The sequence below is a fragment of the Arachis hypogaea genome, chromosome 3 (assembly GCF_003086295.3).
Source record: "Arachis hypogaea cultivar Tifrunner chromosome 3, arahy.Tifrunner.gnm2.J5K5, whole genome shotgun sequence".
NCBI lineage: Eukaryota > Viridiplantae > Streptophyta > Magnoliopsida > Fabales > Fabaceae > Arachis > Arachis hypogaea.
Window position 1 is genome coordinate 135,124,605 of NC_092038.1, and position 14,508 is coordinate 135,139,112.

The 14,508-nt window shown below is 30.5% G+C and overlaps 2 protein-coding genes across 2 annotated transcripts; both read right to left on the reverse strand.

Moving 5' to 3' along the window:
- Positions 1-4,424: 4,424 nt before the first annotated feature.
- On the reverse strand, positions 4,425-6,458 carry LOC112734081 (protein PHYTOCHROME KINASE SUBSTRATE 1). Its single transcript, XM_025783278.3, has one exon. The coding sequence runs from the start codon at positions 6,021-6,023 to the stop codon at positions 4,572-4,574; it is 1,452 nt and encodes a 483-aa protein (XP_025639063.1). The 5' UTR covers positions 6,024-6,458; the 3' UTR covers positions 4,425-4,571.
- A 2,002-nt stretch (positions 6,459-8,460) lies between these two features.
- Positions 8,461-13,597, reverse strand: LOC112734082 (probable methyltransferase PMT2). The gene is made up of 7 exons (XM_025783279.3): positions 12,485-13,597; positions 11,057-11,708; positions 10,739-10,949; positions 10,280-10,574; positions 9,608-9,979; positions 9,395-9,472; positions 8,461-9,154 (listed from the first exon to the last, which is right to left on the reverse strand). The coding sequence occupies exons 2-7, from the start codon at positions 11,699-11,701 to the stop codon at positions 8,923-8,925; spliced, it is 1,833 nt and encodes a 610-aa protein (XP_025639064.1). The 5' UTR covers positions 11,702-11,708; positions 12,485-13,597; the 3' UTR covers positions 8,461-8,922.
- Positions 13,598-14,508: the final 911 nt, after the last annotated feature.

Consider the following 14,508-nt stretch of genomic DNA (forward strand, 5'->3'; position numbering starts at 1 on the left):
AAGTCTATTATTGACTATGGCGCAATAAATATTTAATTTTCATTGGCTAAAATGGACCACCTTATGTTAAATAGGTGGTGCAGATAGAATTGAATGTGGAAGGCTTAATTCCTTGGTGCTCATGTTAGGTGTCACTATTGCTAGTTGAATGTCGCTGTAAGACATTCCATTTATTCTATCCCCCTTTGAGCCTTTGATGAGGCCTCCCAAGCTAAGCTAAGGTTCTCTCATGGACAGTTGTCTCATCAACCACCTCATCACTAATAATATATACTCTTCCTATTATCTATCATTGGTACAATGTTAAAAATGTCACGTGTAACGCTTTTTTCCCCCCCTAATATGTGACTTGATGATCTTATCAGAGTTTAAACTTATCTAGGTTGAGATCCGTGCGTTCTGCAGATTTAAATAAATAATAAAAGTGATTAATAAATTTTATAAAAATAATTTTAAATATATAAATATGAATACGAGTACTAAATTATTTTTGAAAAGTATATTTTTTGAAATTATAAAAGTTTAATTACATGAAATATAGTCATAAACATTTTAAGATTTTATGCAAAGTAGTTATGTATAATATTTAAAGTTATTTTTATTAATTTATGTTTCAAAAATTAAAATTTTATATATCTATATTATCAACTATTTCGATAAATATAAATAAAATGCATTGTTTTCATTAGATAGGATTACAATATAAATATTAAAATAAAATAAAATGAAATAACATTGAAGAATTATCTTAACTTAAATCAATTTAAAAATAAATGTTGTAATTTTATCTAACATTATTATAGTTATTTGTGTGTTTTATAACATTATTAAAGTGAATGCAAAAAAAATATTGAATTATTAGACATAAAATTGATTGTAATAGTCTAAAATTTAAAAGTATTTCTTTTCCTGTCAAATAAACTATATAATAGTAGCTTGATGTCTTTCAACTATAGTATAATTAAACTACTCATTGGTTTTTATTTTTCGAAACAATCTAATATACTCATCTCCTATCTATAAATTATTTTAAAAAAGTACCATTGTAAAAACAAATAAATAACCAAATTATTTCATTGTATCTCTAAAAATGATTGAATATGCTTTAGTTTACAATTTTAGATCCAACATATATGATAGTTTATATAAGAGAACTTTGTTAATTATTGTGAGAACTGTTATAAAAATATGAATCAAATAACGAAGAAGACATTTATTATTTTTAAAAGAAAATTTTAATTATAAGGGTTAATTTATTAATTATTATGAAAATCAGTATAAGAATTAATATTAAAGTTGAAAAAAATATATAATAGAATTACATTTATATACTAATATATGTTGGCGACGTGACAAAATTTTAAAGAATATATATGTCATTAATTAAATATAAAATAATTTTAGTATTAATTTTTATATAAATAAAATTGATAGATTGTAATTATAGAGTTATAGTTTAAAATAGAGGTCAGAAATGCTAATAAATATTTAATTGTACGAATATTTGTGGAAATAGCAGGTAAAAATGTATTGCTAAACACACAAAATTTACATCCATTTCATTGAGACAAAAGTTTGCTCTCATAATAAAAGTCAACTAGAGGATTATATATCGATTAAATCTCTAAAGTGGTTTTTTACATTGACGTTGTGTATTAAAATTATTTTTGAAATTTTAATTATACCAATTACGTTTTTGAAATTAAAAAAATGTACTATATTAATTTTTAATTCATTTTTCGTTAACGACACGCTGACGTAGTTTAATGACGTGGACCTTTAATGATACGTGTCATCTTATGATTTGATCACGTGTAACAGTATAATGACGTATCGAACAGCGACATGTGACATGCTGACGTGGATAGTTATGCCACGTGTCACAATACTATTTTGTCACGTGTCGGATTATACCACGTGTCACAATGTTATTTGTCCAAATATTATCAACTATGTCATCATTACATATGCACTAAATTAGTCCCTTATTTTGCATCAAATGATTCATTTTAGTCCCTGAAATTGAATGTCGTGCACCAAATTAGTCTCTTTATCAATGTTTTCTCATTTTTTTTGTAAATTTAAAATTCTCAATATTTTTTTTACACACTATTTTAATTATATTTTTTATTTTACAATTTTTTATAATAAATTTTTTAATTAATAAATTTTAACTTGTATCATTAGAGTACATATTAGCTAAATCCAAAATTTTATTATTGTCTCTTGTGTTTATTTATATCTGTTTTAACAGGCCATTATTACAATAAGTGTTTATATTAATTAATAGTGTAATATATAAAAAAGTGGCCTAGCTAAGTTATAGATTGAATTATTATAATTGACAGTATAAATCTATCTTATTAATTTAGTGAGAAGTCAATTATATGGGGAATCAGACATTCTTAAAACGGATGGAAATAATGAATTTATATTAAAAAAATTATTCTAAAGGACGGTTAGAAAAATTTAATTATTAAAAAAGACCTTTAATACCAAAATTATTAAGAAAGACCAATTTTTTTTTATAATATTTAAGAAGAATGACCAAATATTTTTATAAAGAGACAAATATATCTTTACTTATTTTTTATTTATTTTTTATAATTTTTATATTAATAATTTTTTTCTAAAATTTTAATAGTTTTTATTATTTATTTATTTATTTATTTACTTTTATGATCTTTTGTCTTTTTTTTCTTGTTGGATAAAGATCACAAAAGTAAAAAATAAATAATTAATAAAAATTATTAAAATTTTAAGAGAAATAAAATTTATCAATATAAAGATTATAAAAAAATCAAAGATATATTTGTCTCTTTATAAAAAGATTTAGTTGTTTTTAAATATTATAAAAAAATTTAATCTTTTTTAATAATTTTAGTATTAAATATCCTTTTTAATAATTAAATCTTCCTAACGGTCCTTTAGAATAATTTTTCCTTTATATTAGTTAACAAGTGTCTTATCAAGTATTCTTAAAATATTTATTAAGATGTTAAATATTAAAAAATTTATATTAAGAAATATTATTATACCCTTATCTTACACTTTTTACTAAATCAATATCAATATTTCATATAATTCTTTTAATAAAATATTGTAGAAAAAAAGTTGTATAATTAAAACTAAAATTAAATACATTTTATAAAAGTACTTGTATTTAAATAACTTGTTAAAAGATAAAATTAAAATTAGTGTGTTCAAAAATATTGAGAATTTTAATTTTACAAAAAAAATGAGAAAAAACTAATGAATGGACTAATTTGGTACACAACATTTAATTTCAGGGACTAAAATGAGTAATTTGATACAAAGTAAGAGACTAATTTAGTGCATATGTAATAATGATATAGTGAATGACACGTGAATAAATAATATTGTGACACGTGGTATAATCTGACACGTCATTATACCGTTACACGTGTCCAAACCATGAGGTGAGATGTGTCACCAAAGGTCCATGTCATCAAGTCATGTCAGCGCGTCGTTAACGGAAAATGGATTAGGAACTAATATAGTACAATTTTTTCAATCTCAAAAACATAATTAATACAATTAAAATCTCAAAAACAATTCACAATGTCAATTTCAGAGACCACTTTAAAAATTTAGTCATTATATATCCATCTTGTAGGAATAATGGAACTGAAGATTAGTTTTTTATACGATTATATTTTAACATGGCGTTTACTTTATTTCTAATAAATAAAGTAAAAAATTACTAAAAATATATTAAATAACCAAATTTAATTATAAATGTGAATATAATCATTTATAAATTTTGATTAATTATAAAAGTGAATTATTGTCATTTCGTATTTTATATATTTCTCTCTACGAGTGATGAGGCTAATGTTTAGTGCCTATCATGCATAATCATAACTTAATTGCAGGATAATGTAATTGCTGACCCCAACTTAAAACCAACAACTGTATATCGTGATGATTGATGGTTTGCATGCATGGTTGCATCCATTGCATAAGAGAAAAAGAAACTAGTTGTAAAATGTAAATAATATAATTGAGAAATTATTTGAAGGATGCTCCACCTTATTATTATTCACTTTTGTCCTCTAAGTTGGTTGGATATGCAATATGTAATCATAAATTTGGAAGGTTCAATTTTTAAAATTCTGGTGGTCCTCAAAAGAAACTACATTAAACATGAAAACGAGATCCAACAAAAAAAAAAATTCCCAAAATGCCTAACAACAAACTTTGGTTGTACATATGTTATTGGAGCTATTACAATTTTATTTTTTAAGTTTGCAATCAGTATTTATTATTAAAAAATAACATGTTCTTTCTTCTTCTTAATTATTCAACCCACTTGATTTTGTAAAAGGATCATTAGCAGGGCACTTTATTGCCATGCCAACTTTCTTCATATCACATTTTTGTTTTGTATGAGACAAAATGCATAACTAAAAAGCATCCATTATTTCCATCAACTTTTAATCAGAAACTGCAAATACTCTTACAGATAATAACAATAACAAGAAGACTAAATAATATTTATATATTGCAGGAAGAAATAGACAAGACTGAGGATGAATTTCAAAGAAGATCTATTTGTATAGTAGTTGTGAGGGTGGAGTTGCAGCATATGCATGCCTTGCAACCTTTGATGACTCTTTTTGAAACCTTGCAAGCTGAGAGTGAGAGGAGCTATTACTGATTCTATGGTGGCGACTTTGTGGACTATTTGGCTTCTCATATGTTATGAAAGCATCACCGGCAACTCTAACTGCTTTATGGCTCTTGCAGCCACCCAAAAGCATGCCGTGGCTGCGCCGCCTCTGTGAAGATGATGCTGCCACCGGCACTCTTATTGGACTCCTTACAGTTACCTCAGACATCTGCTCGTCGCAATCCGACATCACGGCGGCGCTTGCAGTGACCACACTCCATTCTATGCTTGCTTCACTTGGTGCATAGCCTGTGGGGCTTCCACACCTTGATGTTGCTTGTCTTGCAAGAAATGAATTATTGCCTTTGATGCTTTCAATCTCGAACAGATCTGAGCTTGCATCGCTTGCAGCATCATTGAAGTTTGAACCTGAATTAGCACCCAAATGATTATGCTTGTGATGATCAATAATATCTTCCATTCTTTTTGGGATTCTTAGTTTTTTGTCAAAGCTTGAGGACTTGCTCTTGTGACTCAGAATTGGAGAACCAAACACTGCAAGTGATTTTCTTGGCTCCTCTTCTTCTTCTTCTTCTTCTTTTCCTTCTTCTTGTGCTTGTGATGATTGGATTTGCATTTTCACAAAATGATTTCCCAAACCAGAAGAAGAACTCACAGGTGAAAATGGGAAATCTTTGTTCAATCCAACACCAATGAACTTCTCAACTGGCTTTGAGATTTTAGGTGAATGAGTATCAGAATCTGCACCAGAATTTAAGATCTTTCTTGGTACTGTTTTTCCAAGATAAACATCATAGATAGCGGTTTTGCTGAAGCTGATTTCGCCTGCATGATCATTGATCTCAACAGAATTCTTGTCGGAACAAGAACATTTGATGCCAATACCAGCAAGAAAACTCTTTGCCAGTGCCTTGTTGTTGTTGTTGTTGTTCATGTTCTTGTTCTTGTTGTTCCTTTGAGAGTTCCTCATCATCATAGCACTGTGTAAGAGTGCACTTTGGCTGTTACATGTTGATTCAGAGCGAATACTCGGAGTTCCATAAGATTCTTGAGCTATTTGATGGTGATCTTTGTGTTGGTGCAAGTACTTTGAAGTAGCTATGCTTGAAGAAGCTACTGATGAGGAATCAACCTCACCTTCATTGAAGTATTTTTCTGCACCGAATACTCCGATTTCGCCGTCTTCCTCCTTCTTCTTTTCACCATGGTGGTGCTGAAATGAATCCCTTCTGATATAGGGACTAAGTTTTTGGCTTGTTCCTTGGTTCTTGTTTAAGTGTGGAGAGAAAATTGCATCATCAGAGTTGAAGTTTTGCAACTTAGTATTATAGAGGGTGGTCTTAGAAGTGGATGATATGGTACTAACCATTGTTATAGAATTATTTGAAGGAAATCAAATCAAAGTTGTTAAGTGACAAAAAGAGAAAAATGATGAAGAACAAAGAATTAGAGGGGAAAGTAAATAAAAATGATGAAGACAAAGACCCTGCAATACTGGGGAAAAGTAGAAGAGCTGATTTTGTGAGTGGTGTGGGAAAAAGAAAGAAAAGTTTTTAAAAAAAAGGGGTGCAAAGGAAGATAGTGGAGAAGAAAATGGTTGCACTATGGAACTTAAAAAGGAAGGGTTCAATCTTCAATGGCTCCATGGGTGTTTAGAGTAGCTCTATATGTAGGCTTTAGCAGATTTTGCAAAATCTAAAGTAGGTAGGGACATTGTGCTTGTAGCTTAATTGACACTTACCGGTAGCTTTTCATCACAAAACTTTCTTGAATTTAGATAAGTACCGTTTCTTTTTTTATGGTGTGAACCACATGTATATTTTACAAGAGGTAATATTATGTTTGATTTAAGAATATTCACTGCAAGTATAAGTAGACTCTGCTACTTTATTTCAAACTAAGTCACTAGAAGTAGTTTAATAAGGACCGGTAGAAACTCACTTGCAGTTATCTTCATGCGAAGTTAATAGTTAAAAACTATTAAATGATAATTTAGTCCAATATATCAAATAATTTAACGGTTTTCAACTATTAACTTCAGGTGAAAAAAATCGTACGTGAATTTTCACCTAAAGAATTTGAATTGCATATGTTAAGATCAGGAGTTCATCAAATGGTGTTGAAAAGTTAAATATGATAAAAACTTGAGCTGCCAAAGTTAGGAGCTCTAAATTTGTTATAGGTGAAGCTCTCCATGATTGGTCCCTTTTCAGGAGAAAGGATGATAGATACTAGAGAGGAATGTGTTCCATATCCACTTTGCATTGAGATGATTTGTGAGTAGTCCCATCGCTATCACTTTAAAACATGGCTCTCTACCCTTTTTTCTTGGTTGGTTGGATTATAATTAACCAAATGAATGCTCCATTCTAGTTTACCACGTCTTAAAAAATTGATATATATATATATATATATATATATATATATATATATATATATATATATATATTTCCACCTTAAAGTAGACCAAATTAATCAAAGAATGCTAGTTAGATAACTGTGCTGTACAGTGAAGGGAAGGGACACAATGGAACCAGTTGGTATTACTGGAATGAAGCTAATGCAATTGTAATGTTGTGTTATGAGGATGCTGGTTTAATTTTAGAATATGGACAAAGTTTGAGGATGCAAGACCTTACACATTTATTATTTTTTTTTATTTTGTTATTTGTAGTGGCAAGACCACAAGATCTCAATCCGTGACATGAATGTCCTACCTCGTTTATTTCATTCAGTGATATGATGTCCACCCAAAATTGACACTTGAGACAGTAAAAACAAAAGCAGGCACCTTCAATGCCGCTGATGCCTTGCCACCAATTGACATTTCAACTAAACCAAACCATACATTATTGAAAAAAAAAAAAACTTTAAACGATTCTTGATAATTACCTTGAAAAACCAATCAGGTGCTTAATAAAAAAATATTTTTTTAATTCTTGATATTTATTTCTGTGAGATTAATTAATTTTTTGTCAATATTTTTTTTTATATTAATAAAATTAACCTACATAATATGTTAATTGTTAATTTATTCGTTAAGAGTCAAGATTGATAAATTTTTATATAGAGTCTCGTTATCTTTTAAAAATAATTGTTAGAGTCGTTTAGTTATTTTTTATGTTTTTATTATCTTTTCAAATATATTGATTAAATTTATTGTGTAAAATAAAAAAAATATTAGTAATTTTTAAATTATTTTTACTTATAAAAATTAAATAAAAAATATATTAGTGATTAACGTGTCACATAAGTATATTTTGGAGAGAGATCATTGATACTTGTTTCACAAAATTAAATATCAAGAAGTAAAATAAGTATTATTTTTATTAAATATCTCGTAATTCTTAAAAAAAATTATGAGAAGTCGGGATGATATTCACTCTGCATTATTAGAAAAAGGCTATGCTTGCGGATACTAAATGAATTCAATTAACACTCATCCGATATCTAAACAAATTAGGTCTCCGTAATGGTCATGTCATAGTTGCAATTCTAACGAGTTAGATGTAATAATGTACATTTATTTGTTAGTTAACATCATTTTCAATCATAACTAAGATATCCGTATGTATTTATACATGGATCAACATAAAATATAATTTTCACATGAACCATATTAGTTAGATATGAACTGTATCTAAAATATCTAGATATTTTTAATGAAAATTAACAAACAAGAAAGAAAGCAAATCGCGTTGCACGCCGTATAACCACTGAATCTGGACTAGACATTTAAGATTTAAGCAAAGATTAGATTTCAGTGGTCAATTCATACCTCTGAATATAACATAAAAACAAAATCATAATTCGACTTGAGAGTATTATTATATTATTTTACTGTAAGTTTTGTAACCTTGCACCAATAGCAACTTAATGAAGAAAATTTATCACTAATAGTCTAATACACTGCATCAAGCTAAAGTTCCAAGACAAATGTAACCTTTTTTTTCCCAAACATATAATAACGACAAAACTATTAAATTAAAAGAAGACAGCATCTTTGTTTTTTTAATGTAACATTGTACAAGATAAGCAACTTCTACCAAAAAATTTCCTAGATTCCAGGGAGCATAAACATTGAACTTCAGCTTCCTTGATAAATTCACTGCATATGAAATCTTAGCTAAGTGACAATTGTGCATATAACTCTTCTAATAGTCCCTTTTAGCTTCTTCATAACAAAGCCACTGTCAAAGGCTTCAGTTCAAACAGAAAGGTGCTGGAAGCCTAAGGGCACGCTTGTAATTTAACTTGGTCTTCAGTGATTATTGTGTAGAAGTGGAATTTCCATCAACAACCCAATACTGCTTTACAGCAATTAGTATCTTCTCAGGAACAAGAGGTCCATCTTCATGGTCAACCATTTTGGTATCCCATCTCATTCCTGCAACTATTTTCTTTACCTTTATTAAGGTATCGACTTCATCGCGGAATATGACGGCGCCTTCCGGCCGCAAGATCCGGTCCATCTCCAGAAGAATGTCTTCTGCATTACATCTGCATTTCATCAAACACATATGCTTGAGGCTTACGAATGGACGCAAAAAGAGGAAAATTCAGAACCAAGTAATTGATCAAAACATTCAGAAAACTCTGTTTTTTGAACCTTATGATCAAGAGTCATCTTTGAAGGTCATATAAGGAAAACTATAATTGCAAGATAAGAAGATGCAGGAGAGGATTTAGAATTGAATTAGATAATTAGTTGAATAGTGGTTTGACCAAACAAACACTTACTTATCCTTGTACAGACTAAAGAGGCCATTGGCATGAATGAGATCATATGTCCTTGGATATGTTGAAAAGGCTTCACACCTGAATTTGAAAAATACAAACATAAATAAGGAATCCAACTAATAGTTTAAGATTCGCACAGCTACATCATATATTTCAACATTAAACGAAAAGATGCCATAAATATAACCCGAGAAAGAAGCTAGAAAGCGATACCAATCATGATAAATGCCAATCAAGCCGCGCTCATATATGACCCCCAGGGTACTTTTCTCAGCTGTGGTAGGCACAACGTTCATGACCCATAACTTGGGAGATTGAATAGCTGCAGCAAAACTACCCAACCCAGCATTCATATCCATAATGTTTCGATATCTTCCGGTATCCAACAGTCTATTAATTTTCTTGTAGGCATTTACATGTTTTTTCCACTTTTGGTTATCATCTTGGTATGTCTCAGAAGAAACTCCAGGTACCAAGCCACTAGCAATTCTAGGGGGAATGGCATATAACCTGCTCGGAAATGGTTTAAGATCTCCAGCTGAAACTTTAGGACTTGGGGTAACGCAGGCCTCCATTTTCTTGTACCTAAAGCAACAAAATAAAGGCATTCCACGTTAGCAAACCAGTTCTTCCTAAACAAAGTTAAGCAATGTATTTGTTAACAATATTCTGGATTTACTCCAGAAATATTTGATATATGAGGTAATCGCTAATGACAAATTTGAAAATTAACAAGGTCAGCAGTTCTCAGAATATTTTCAAGCATTTCCGTGGTTATACATGAAGAAGACATAATCAAGCCGAGATTTAATGGATAGTAGAAATACTACAAGGGATACTAATATTGCATTATTAAACTGCAAACTACAAATAAACAGAACATACCAGACATCATCAGCATCTGAAGATTCACAAAAATTTACACCAGCATCTTCTTGTTTGCGTCGACATGACTCAGAATCCATAGTCTTTTGCCAAACAGCAATCTCAGCCCTCTCAGACCTCTTCACCCAGCAAAGTTTCTTAGCAATCTCTTCAATCTTGTTTTGTTCATCCTCAAGGTCCTCCTTTGGTCTCTGCCAGGCTTTGTAATTAACCCTGTAATTGATTGGAGGGCCCGAAAGCACCCAGTAACCGCCAGGCCTTAGGACTCGATCAACTTCCATCATATATATTCCACCTGTAAACATAATGCAACTTTAAACTGCTGCTGTCGCAAGTAACAATATAAATTGTCAAATTAAAAAAAAAAAAAGCATGATCACAATAGTTTGGAAATTGTGTTTCAATTCTGTATGAACTAATTCATAGACAAGATGATAGTGTTAATCGTGAAGTTCTCACCATTTGCTCCCCAAGGAATCAAACAGCGAGAACAGTGAGCCATGTCAAAGGCTCGAGATGGATAAGGCAACTTTATGGTTCCCAAAACACCAATTACAGCAGGTACACCCCTTTCAAGAGCAAATTGAACTTGTGCTTCATGAGAATCCCTTGGTGCAAATGACATGGCAATAACATTTCTGCTCCAAAGATACGCACCCCAACTTGCAACCTGAGCAAAGAAACCCAAAGTAAGAATTCAAAGTTAAAACAAATATAAAAAATGTATCCAAATTTTGTGTGTAATAATGGCAAAGGAGGTGCCAATGATAAACATACCCCACAACCAGTATCTAGCGCAGTCCTCACTGTCCCATTAGCTATAGGTATCACAGATGCAAGTTGATCAATATATTTATCAGCGCCTTGGGGAAACTGGGTTCCACCACCAGGGAATCTGAACACATTTCCCTCATATTGGATCCAATTCTGAATAGCCTTCTCAACTGTAAGACTCTTGTAGGGAGCATTTGCATATGGAACATAATCACGACTCTTTGGCCATGGAAACGGGGTAACATACCCCTTGGGTGCTGGAATCAAACAATGCAGCTTCTCTTCTTCACGTGGGCAATGTCTCTCTCGATAGATCATGTTCTCTCTAGGGAAGGTCATCGCTCGCCGTTGATCTTGGCAGGGGGTATAATCAGTATATTTTGCTTTGCATGGTTGAAACACCTTAGGTTTCGAATCAGCTTCATCAAGTTTGCTAACTTCTCCACTATGGTGGGAGTCAAAACTTAAATTTGGTACTATCTCACATTCTGTATTACTCTTGGTAATCTGCAATGCTATGCTATCGCCCTTTCCAAAACCGCTTCTCTGCCACGCGCCCAATATATAGAAGAAACAGCAGAGACCAACTACTATAAAGATCTGCACAGTGCTTCTAGTCCTGCCATCAGCTGAACTTGGTTTCGCCATGTAGAACCTGAAAATGATCACTTTCCAATTCAGAACTAAGAAATGTGATGTCGAATTCTCAAGACTATGTACCACTACATCTACTCAAGATGTAGAAAACCTGATAAGTCCAAATCCAGACACTTGCTCCAATGAACATAGCTAAAGAATAGCAAGTTCCAAAAATATCAATATTTTAATATCTATCCAACTCCTTATCAATGATCAACACCAATCACCTGCAATAATCTATAGCATACATCGAATATAATAAAATTTTCATAACTGACAAATCATGACAAGTTAGTCTCAACCACCGTCATAAGGAGCAATCATTAGTTAGTTTGCAACACATATTTGTCAAAAATAGATAAGGTGAAGCTAGCTTCAGATCTACTCAACAGTGTAGAGCTTAAGTAAGTTCTATGTCAAGAAAAGTTAGAATACTTCTTCTATACCACCCAAAACAACACAAACTTTAATCTTCTTTAGGATTTAGAAAATGAAGTATGCAAAAAAAAAAAAAAAAAAATACAAACTGAGATAGTAATCGAAGAGAACCAAACAAAACTTTGAACACCCACTTATGAAGAAAGCATGCAATATTGCAAAAAGGAGCCAAATTCAGAGCTGTAATGAATACCCACGAAAGCTAATTACACAAAAGCAACTGAAAGCACATAAAAAACTAAACTTTAGATACCAGGAAGGAAGGGGAAATTTTGGGAGAAACGGAAAACATAAGAAGAATAATAAGAAAGGAAGAGAATTTAATGATGGGAATGGAAAGTCGAGATCTCTTACCGATCATATAATAATGGGTTCAGCAATGGTGGAAGGATCTGCGATACCCCAAGAACAAGTATTGGAAGAGATACTGAAAATTTGGGAACTTTATTATCTGATATTTATTTCTGAGCAACCCAGCAATGATTTCTGTGCGTGGCTGCACACCACAGTGTAATGTGTTGTAGATCCGGTTGGAGAATGAGTGAGAGACTCTAGTCAATTGTAGGTATAAAAGCAAGTAGCTTTGGGACTTAATCACAATAAATAGGAAGGAGAGAAAGAAAAAGTGGGAAAATAACGGGAAACAGCTATGTTAATCTGTGTGTTCTGCCACTGAACCACACTGTTTACGCTTTTTCCAGATTTACAGTGATTGGTATGAGTATGACTATGATACGATATGATTAGTATATGAATGAATTAGAATTACAATTAGAATTTTGAATAAACAGAAAAAGAAGTTGTGTTTAACGAATTCCCCCTCTATCCTCTATTTTCTGTTATTCTTGTTAAAATTGCAGTATACCTATCTGTCCTTGCTAATTCAGGATTACAATATTACTCCAGATCTTTTCTTTTCTTTTCTTTTCTTTTCTTTTCTTTTCTTTGGTTATATATACCTAGGTCAAATTGTTCTCACAAAAACGTGTTTTTTTCACCTTAATAATTCAGGTTCTTGAAATTTTAACACACCCCTCTCGTTATTATGTCAATAGCCTAATAAACCTTCATTAATAAATAAAAGAAAATTTAATTTATTTTGCGTAAAAGTAGGAAAACCCTAATCCCTGTTGATTGACCTAACGTGGATCATTTTATGGAACGGAAAATATTCAGCAGGAAAAAGGATATTATAAATTTTGCATCTATTAAAAATTTAATTTTTTTTTGGTGACTTATTAAAAATTTAATTTGATAGTATTATTATAATTACGAGACAATCTTTATTTTTAAAATTAATTTTTGTAATTGAATTAAGTCTACTTAATTTTAATATAATATAAAAATTCAGCGATAATTTTTCTTATAAAATATCAAAGTCTCACATCAGGATGTATAATTAAGTATAGATGATGATTGTGAAATGGAGGTAGGGCTCATGTACTTCAAGTCCCTTCAGTTTTCTTTATTATATTGGGCCAACATAGATTTTTCATGTATAAGATTAATTTAATGTGCACGCGTTTACTCCACCGCCTTAGAATTGTGTTTTCCAAACTCATCAAAGTCAATTTGTCTTAGTTGTCAAGTTTTTTAAAGTTATTAAACACTAATATTTTAATGACTTTTGGATTAAAATATTCATAATAATAAAAAGTTTAGTGACTAAATTTTTTATGTTTTCATTTTATTGATCTCTTTATTTAAATATTTTTATTAAATATATATGAGCTCAAGCTGTGCATGTTTTTTAAGTTTTGATTTTAGCTCAAGAGGTTGAAAGGCTCTGTTTGTTTGAACATTTTTATTGATATTGGGGATGCCATTTATTAATTAACTGATTAATTTAATACACAACTAAAGATTATCCTTCTGTGTGTGTATGACTTTGAAATATGAAGATGAAATAATAGACTGATAGACATCCTATGATTGAGATAATCTCATTCTTTAAAGATATATATTTGACATTTTCAAATTTTATGTAATTTAAAATATTTAAATTTTTTATAATATTATAATCACTATAGAATTAGTGATAAAATAACAAATTAGTTACCACCGTAACCCAAAAAAATAGTATTTGGATAACTAATTTTTCAAAAATGACATTTTGATAATAGAATTTTTGAAAAAGTTGATACTTGATAGATTCATTTTAATTTTTTTTAGAAAAAAAAAAACAAACAAACCTTCATTGGCTTAGGATACCGACAGGGAGGACACTGGAAACATGGTGCGGAGCGGAACTGCAGATAGAAGTGATAATAATAATATTTAGATGTGAAGACAAAACAACAATCACAAAGTGTGTTGTTATGTTATTTTTCTATATAATTTTAGGTGAAGAGTGAATGAATCGGATTTGTTCCAAATCT